General features: G+C 48.0%; 1 protein-coding gene across 9 annotated transcripts in view; it reads left to right on the forward strand.

Moving 5' to 3' along the window:
- Positions 1–8,592, forward strand: part of ARMH1 (armadillo like helical domain containing 1) — a 33,409-nt gene extending 24,817 nt beyond the window's left edge. For 7 of the 9 annotated variants that reach the window (XM_090269324.1, XM_090269326.1, XM_090269327.1 and 4 more), the window contains 6 exons: positions 7,232–7,354; positions 7,433–7,505; positions 7,615–7,744; positions 7,818–7,895; positions 8,154–8,235; positions 8,309–8,592. In XM_090269324.1, coding sequence (XP_090125450.1) covers positions 7,232–7,354; positions 7,433–7,505; positions 7,615–7,744; positions 7,818–7,895; positions 8,154–8,235; positions 8,309–8,421 — 599 coding nt within the window. In that variant the 3' untranslated portion in view covers positions 8,422–8,592. Of the gene's footprint in view, positions 1–7,231; positions 7,355–7,432; positions 7,506–7,614; positions 7,745–7,817; positions 7,896–8,153; positions 8,236–8,308 lie in introns of those variants that run through there. The other 2 variants (XM_090269331.1, XM_090269330.1) reach the window with 2 other exon arrangements.

An 8,592-nucleotide genomic window follows, 5' to 3' on the forward strand; every position in this document is an offset into this window, starting at 1 on the left:
CCGGATTGCAGAGCACCTTGAATGCCAGGTAGAGTAGTGGGCACTCTTTCCAGTAGGCAGCATGGAGCCACTGAAAAGTGAACCATGAGCTGGTGAATGGTAAGGGAAGGCACCACTGCAGGAAGACGGCCTGGATTGCAATATAATAGGGCAGCCAGAGCCCCAGGGAGACTTGAGGCGGGAGGCCTCATATGATGTAGGTCAGGAATCTGAACAGGATACGGAGATGAATCCTCTCTGTTCCATGATGTACGGGGCCTCACCATCTACTGTTTTGCCCTTTTGCCTCACATTCCCATACAGCTCCCACAGCACTCTTACTGATCCTGTCTTTAACTTAACATTTTGACATGCTGTTTATCATCAGTAATTTTGCATTAATTTTTGATTTTTTAAAAAGATTACATCGGCTTTTTCAAAGATTACTGAGTTTCTTGGCTTCTTCCTTGAATTTCGTATCCAAGGCCAGTGAGGCACTTGCTACCTGGGTCCCAGCCTTGGGTAGCAGGAGAGGGCTGGAACCTTTGACTCAGAGCTGGGACTGTCACTGCAGCACCGACATATGGTCTCCCCACGTGGCTCAGGTCTCTCGGCCTGGCAGCTGGATTCCAGGAGAGGGTAACCGAGAGTGAGATCCCAAGGCATTCCAGACCAAAGCGACATGGCCTTTTCTGCCCTAGCCCTATAAGCCACACAGCACCATTTCCTGACAAGCGTGAAGGGAAGCCCATAGACCCCCACATCTCAGTGGGAGGAGGGTCACATAATTTTGTGGCCAAGCTTAAAACAGTGGGATTAGTGGAGGCAGAGGCTCATGTGTGGTGGCAGCTCTCTATCTGTCCAAGTGGGATAAGCTTCTCTTTCTTTCCTTTTCTCAGTATTTTAAATGCAGTTTCCTGAAATATGTTTGGCAAAGCTGGGTTTCTTAAATACATTTTCCTCACTCCTGTGCCAGTGCCCTGAAGGAGGGGTGGGTCAGGAGCACTGTGTTAAAGGTTCAGGGAACACCCTGCCCTGCCAGGCTCTTAAAAAAGGGTGGAGGAGGAAACCTGTGCACCAAGCCATGGCTGTCTGGTCCCCACTGCAAGAGATCCTGATTGGCCATTCTTGTCTGTTCTTCACTTTGAAGGAGAAATAACCAGGGAAAAGGTCCTGACGTCTTCACCTGCTAATTTCTGAGGGTTTTTTTGTTTTCATAGAATTAAGGTTTTAGAATTTCTTTCAATGATGATCCCACTTAACCTAAGCAAGCCAAAATTTAAGGGAAGACTTCTCCAAAGTGGGCCTGCCTGGAATTCATCTCCATTTATAACTGCTTGTGAAATGAAAAATGGCTGTTTCCTCCCAAGGAGACTGGCTATTCCAGGAATTAGTGGCACGCAGGGACTTAATCATGACAAGTTGTCTAAAGCCACAGAAGTATTCGCTCACTGTCTCCCTCCCTAGAGAAAAGAAATTTCAAAGTCATAAAGTTTTTTGGAAGGATAAATTAATGAATTCTGTTGGTGATTTGAAATATATATATGATATGTGCATGTAAATATATTAGTATCTTTTACAAATAAATTGTTACCTTGGCAACATAAAAATTACTATTTGACCATCAGAAGCAGATCAATTGTTGTAAATTAATTTGCCAAATGTATGTTTACCAAAAATCAATTGCCAAATGATCAATTTGCTGAGTACCCAATTCACCAAATTACCAATTTACTGAAAACATGTTCCCTTTAAATATTTGTAAAGTTTTTTTTTTATTAAAAGATTTTATTTATTTATTAGAGAGACGGGAAGGGAGAGGAAGAGAGATATTGATGTGTGAGAGAAGCATCACCCAGCTGCCTCTCACACACCCCCAGCCAGGGACCTGGCCCACAACCCAGGCATGTGCTCTGACTGGGAATCAAACTGGCAACCCTTTGGTCCCCAGGCCAACGCTCAATCCACTGAGCCACACCAGCCAGTGCTAAATACATGTAAAGTTTATAGTAGTTCCTATTGAATGTATTGCTGGGGCCTAAGAGAACTTGGAGAAGCCAGAACTTCAGAGTTCTCAGGGACTTCAGGGTCTCTCTGCCCTTTAATACCCCCTTTCTGCCCTCTGTTGCCCCCCTTTCTGTTGCTCTTGCTCTGCCTTCCTCTGCCTTACCCTCCCCATCCCCTCTTCTTAAGGACAGGCAGTCTAGGCTAGGCAGTATGATGACTTCCAGCCAATTCCCTCACTAGGTGCCCCTCCCTGCCCCACTCCCTGCCCCTGCAGCTACACAGAGCTTGGGCAGAGACAATGAAGATTCCTTAAGATCCTGCTGTGAAGACAAAATGAAAGCCATTATATTCAGGCTTTGCAGAAATCTACAAAAGCTGTTAAATCAGTCCATCTATATTTGTTACCTATTTTGCTATATAACAAATTACCCCAAAACTTAGTAGCCAAAAAAATAAACATTTATTGTGTCACATAGTTTCTGTGGGTCAGGAATCTGGGAGGAGCTTAACTGAGTGGTTCTGGCTCAGGGTGTCTCATGAGGTTGCAGTGAAGTGGTCAGATGGGGCTTCGGTCATCCGAAGGCATGACTGGGCCTGGAGGACCCACTTCCGGGGTGGCGCATTCACGCATCTGGCAAGTTAGTGCAGGCTGTTGACAGGAAGCCTCAGTTCTTCACCACGGGGACCTCTCTATAGGGCTACTGAGTGTCCTCACAACATGGCAGTGAGCTTCTCCCAGAGCAAGTGGTCCAAGACAGCAGAGGAAGCCCCCATGTCATTTATTATCTAATCTCAGAAGTGCATGCTGTCACTTCAGTTTTACTCTAGTCACTAGAAGCCAGTCACTAAGTCCAGCCCACACTCAAGGGGAGGAGAGTTGGGCTCCATCTCTTGAAGGAAAATATACGAAAAAGTTTGTGGAGCATATTGTAAAACCAATATACCATCTAATAAAAATTGCTGAAAAATTAACAAATGGATGTAAGAAACAAGTTTATGGTAAAGTGGAAATGTTTGTGAATTTGGAAAAATCATCATTTGGAGAATCAAATGTTTGTCTAATTTAACCTAGGACCTATGAGTAACTAGACTTACTAATAAAATAATCATGTTTCATGTAGCGAGGTTGAAAGTATGGCTGATCAGCCACACATACAACAGCAGGGCTAATGGCTGAGCAAACTGCACTGCACTAATGTAGTGGGATTCTCTAGGGATGTTAGTTCAGGGAAACAGTGGTCCTGAGTGACCAAACAGGGCCACCATGGACAAGTCTTTGAATGTGTGACATCTCTTCCCCTGCCCACCAAAAACCTGGAGAGACTTGTGGTAGGCAAGAACATCATTGTTAATTTTCCTTAGATTCCTGGTTTTGTGCTGGTACACAGATTCCTAACACTAAGAAGTATGATTTATTTAGAAATTAATTACAGATTTAGTTTACTTTTTCTTCATAAAAGCATTTTTTTTAATTGAGGCAAAATGTACATAACAAAATTAACCATTTTAAAATGAACAATTCAGTGGCACTTAGTATACATTTGCAATGTTATGTAACCACCACCTGTAGCTCTAAAACATTTTAATAACCCCAGAAGGACTCTGTACCACTAAGCACTTGCTTCCCATCTCGTCCCCTCAGCCCCAAGAAACCACTAATCTTCATTCTGTCTCTATGGGTTTCATAAGACTGACACTAAATGATAGTTCCTCATAAAAATCTGCTGAATATTTTCTAAGGATATGTATTTCCCTAAAATTATATGAGAATTCCACCAGTGAGCCATCAATGCTACAGCACCCCCAAAATTACATGAGCACTTCAACTACAACACTTTATTTAGCATGTAAAAATTTCATTATACAGTCTTCCAGAGCTTTTTTTTTAATAGAAAGCCCTCAGGAAAAATTTGTTTCTAATTTCTCAATCTGCCTGGCTCCTCAGAACCTCTGTGTCTGCCCTGGCCTGGTGGTGTCTCCCCTTGCACCCCTGGTACAGCAATGCTTGATTCCACAGTCAGGGCAGCTCAAAAAGTGCCGGCAAGTAGGCTGGCTGAACTCGGTGTGAGACTTGCCCAGAAGCGCAGATACAAGACACACACATAGCAATTCATACACCACCAGAGCACATAACATTAGTTCCTTTGTTGCCTGGCTTTTTGATTTTTATTTTTTAAAGATATTCTTTATTTAGAGAGAGGGGAGGGGAGGGAGAAAGAGAGGGAGAGAAACACAATGTGTGGTTACTTCTCGTGCACCCCCAATTGGGTCCGCAGCCCAGGCATGTGCCCTGACTGGCAATCGAACCTGGGACTCTTTGGTTCACAGGCCAGTGCTCAATCCACTGAGCCACACCAGCCAGGGTGCCTGGCTTTTTTAAACAAAATAGTGCATAAAATACAGTTTTAATGTTTCAACATTGGGCATTCAACAGGATGTGGTGGAAGGTGGAAAAATGTACAGAAATAAGAAACAGAATGTAATGAATGTAATTGGTCAGGAAGATGAGCCTAACACGGGTTCTTCCTTAAAATAGCACAACTTGCCAAATATATACTCTTCTGCTGGAAAAGGAAGCAAACCTGTGAACGGACACGCATTGAAGCGCAGTTCTCACCTGTGGCCAGCAGATGGCGGTCTTGCCTGGCAGTGAAAACACCAGCCCCTGGGTTTTCCAAGGCTCTCGGAGCAAAGAATTGTAAAACAAACCTTATCAGTGCTGAGTGACTTGGGAATGGTTGCATGGCACAGCCACAATTCCCAGGTGCAGTCCCATTTCTAAGGCTCCATTTCTAAGGCTCCTTCTGCCAAAAGAATACCAGGCCTGCTGCTGCAGCTCTGTCTCCTCTTTTACTGTGATTCCCTGGGCACGTCATTTATTCTGGGTTTCTTCATCTATCAGACAGGTGATTGCCGCACGAAGCTTTCTTCCAGTGCTGACAGGCTGTGGGTTCTATAGTTCCTCTTTGGATTGGAGGAACCCTGCCTTTTGCACTACAGTTTTCATGAAGTGTCAGTGGCTCACTCCTTGCATCTCTGCTGTTCACTGCTGTTTCAGTCAGCGCTAGCATTGTCGCTGATACCTACTCAGTTGATGTTTGTCAAATGAATGCGCATGGGCCCTGCCGAGCTGCTTCCGGGCCTCACTGGGCATAAACTCAACTTCTCAAGCTCTCCTGATTCACCCTCTCCCCTGAATACTCTTATCTTCCTTCTTAGACCCAGCTCTCCTGGCGTCCTCCCACCTCTGGAAACTGCTTCCCGGTTCTTTGTACATTCCTGTTCCTCCACCGCTCCCTTTTTTTTTTTTCTCAGGATTCAACCCTCAGTCCTCTTTTTCTTTCTTTTCTTTTGGTGGTACCTAATCCACTCCCATGGGTTGTTTTGTTTTGTTTTGTTTTGGGTGGGGAGAAACATCAGTTTGTTGTTCCACTTACTTATGCATTCACTAGTTGCTTCTTGTATGTGTCCTGACCAGGGATCTAACCCCCATCCTTGGCATACTAGGACAACACTAACCAACTAAGCTACCCAGTCAGGGCCTCCACTTCCATGGTTTTAATTACCACCTATAATGATAGAAACAATAATGAATAACATTTATAAAGTATTTTACTATAGTTAAGCATTGCTCTAGCTCTTTCTCATTGAATCCTCAAAACAAGCTGATGAGGTCAGCACTATTATTATTCCCGTTTTATGAATGACAGACTGAGTGATTGAGTGACCTCTCTACAGCTCAGACCTCTCCTGAGCTCCAGGAGAGGAGAGGTCCATTTGCTTTCTGAATATCTCCCCTTGGATGTCACTAACCATGTTCGGAATTGGCCTCCTGATATTCCAGCTTCAAACCTTTCATTTCCCAAGGCCCCAACCTCAGTAAAAAACACCCAGTCTCACCCAGAAATGTGGACAATCATCATTTCTTCCTGTTTCCCATCTTTAGCCAAATTCCAACTAGACCAGTCAACTCCTTAGTATCATTCAAATATGTTCCCTCTTCTCCATTCTGTCTCTTTAATTCAGGTCTTTGTACCTCTCACCTCTAAACCAATCTCCATATCTCCAGTACAGTGCCCACACAGAGTCTGTTTTCCTGATCCTCCACCAACCAGAGTTCAGTGCTGAAGGGTATGAGCTTTGGAATCTGAAGAGTCATTCTGCTACTTATTAACTGTTCCACGTTGAGCAAGCTACTCACCCTTTTTGAGTCTTAGTTTTCTCTGAAATGAAAGATGAGAATGCACACACCTGCTCTCTAGGGTAGTGGCACATGCAGAAGCGAGGGCTGGCCTACCCCCACAGGCCTGGCTCTCACCAACACCTCGTGTCCCACCCATACCTCCCTGCTTGCCTGACCACAAGGGTGGCATGTACTTTCCAACACGGCACTTGCCACATTCTTCATTCCAGTCCCTCCCTGCTCCCTATGGCTTTGTCAGCTCACGTGTGACCTTCTCCAAAGAAGCCTTCTGATTCTTTACCCCCCACCCCCTCAACATGCCTCCACACCAACCTCGTTTGCTCTATATTCCCCTGGCTCTTACAACTCGACATCATAAATGCCAGTTTCCTTACTGATATGCCATCAGGCTGTGTCGTTCCTGAGGGCAGGGGTTGTATCCTAGTACTCCTTATTGCCTTAGCATTGGGGTCTGACATGGAGGAGATGTTCAATAAGTATTTGTCAGATAAATGAATGCGTCAATGAATAAATCAGTGACTGCTTCAGTGTAGGACAGGTGGTGTCATCAGCGCCACAGGTTTTGGACCAAGCTGCCAAAGATGGTCGTGTCCTGTTGTCCTTTGCTTTCTGAATGAGTCAGCTATGCTTAGTAACTAGCACAGTGTAGAAAGAGTCGTACCTGGCTGTGGTTCTTGTGGAGACATTTGGGCAGGCACAAGCACTTTCACTTTGGGTGTAAATAGTGACAGCTGTGAATTTTAAAATGCAGTCAAGAGCTCCAAGAGGGCAGGACTGAGGTGTGTCCCTTGCCAGATCCCTCCCCTCCTCTCTCTCTCACACACACACACACACACACACACACACACACACACACGTGCACGCGCGCGTTGTGCAGTGCTGGCCACTTAAAGGTCAGGAAAGGTCTATGGAGAGGATGGGGGTAAAGGAAAGCGACTTGGTCAACGTGTTCTTTGCTGCTTTGGTGGGGTGGCTGCTTTGGTGGGGTGGAGAGTGTTGGAGCTGCAGGTTTCTTCCTCCATCGCCTCTGCTCTTCCCCAGCCATCGAGCTGATCAACGACCTGGTCAACTACGATGTGTGCACGGCGCTGCTCAAGGGCCTCGTGGACCTGCTGATACCATCATTGAAGGAGACCAGCAAACTGCAGCCCAAGATCCTCAACGGTAGGGGTCCGCTGGGATTTGGGGAGAGGCACCCGGCGAGGGGATGGGGCCCCTGCCTCACTGCCGTCCCTCCACCAGACTCTTCGGTCATCCAGCTCACCGCCCACCTGCCGGTGTTCCTGCAGCAGGCCGCCGCTGCCAAGGCCATCGGGTGAGCGGACGGGGGCAGTGGGTGGAGACAGCAAGCAGGCCTGGGAGCTCTCTGGCTGGGGGTGCCTGGGAGGACCCAGGGGTCGCCACAGCTCCAATCGCTGGCCCAGGGTCCTGGCGCGGAGCAATACGAGCCTAGCCGAGGAGATGCTGCAGCTGAGAGTGGTGCACAGCCTGATGGCCGCCATGGGCAACACGGACCACAGCAACAGCCAGCGGCAGGCCAGCCTCACGCTGGAGGTGCGTGGGCGGCGGCCGGTGGGGTGGCGGGTACGGAGGAGGGGCGCCCAGTCACACTGCCCGCCTGTCGCAGTACTTCGTGCAGACGTTCCCGGTGGTGGAGGAGCAAGTGCACAGGTCCATGGGGGAGGAACTCTACCAGCTCTTCCTTGTAAGTGCGCCCACCCCGCCGCGCCCGCCACAAAGGGCGCTTGGCCCAGACAGACCGGTGCCTCCTCCACACCATCCCACACAGACTGGGCCTGGCGGCCGTCTGCAGGGAAGGACCGCCCCGGCCTGGGCTCCGCCTGGCACCTTTCCTTTCTGTTCCCTTTCCTGCTCCTGCTTGCAGCATCCCTCCGCTTAAGACCAGCTCCAAACCCAGACTGCCCTGGTACCTCAGCCGGGTTCCCCTTCCTCTTGTCCTCAGAACAACGCGGGGGACTTGTACATGAAAATGGATAACGTTCAGGTGGACATCTTGGCAACCAACAAAGTCAACATGACCAGAGGTGAGTGGGGAGGGAGGGGACCTGGAGAAGAGGTGCTGCCGGCCCAGACTCAGGCTCACCTCCCTGTCTCTAGCGTTATACCTCAGTGACCAGTTCCACGGCAACAGGAGCTTTTCCTATGGCCTTCATGATCAGCGGCCGGGTGACCTCACTCACTTGCAAGAAGATCCGGAAGGAAAGGAGTGACAGAGCCTCTGGGGCAGCCGGCAAGGACGAGGCTGTGCGGCAGAAAGTCCAGCAGGGGAGGCTGAGGGCAACACCACCTGGCCCTCGGTGGGAGGCTCTGGGTCAGGCACTCCTTGGGGGAGAGGGAGAGCAGCTGGCTGGGAAGAGTTCAATAAACAGTCTTGCTATTTA

This window comes from Furipterus horrens, unplaced genomic scaffold, assembly GCF_987537825.1.
Source record: "Furipterus horrens unplaced genomic scaffold, mFurHor1.1.pri manual_scaffold_3, whole genome shotgun sequence".
Lineage (NCBI taxonomy): Eukaryota > Metazoa > Chordata > Mammalia > Chiroptera > Furipteridae > Furipterus > Furipterus horrens.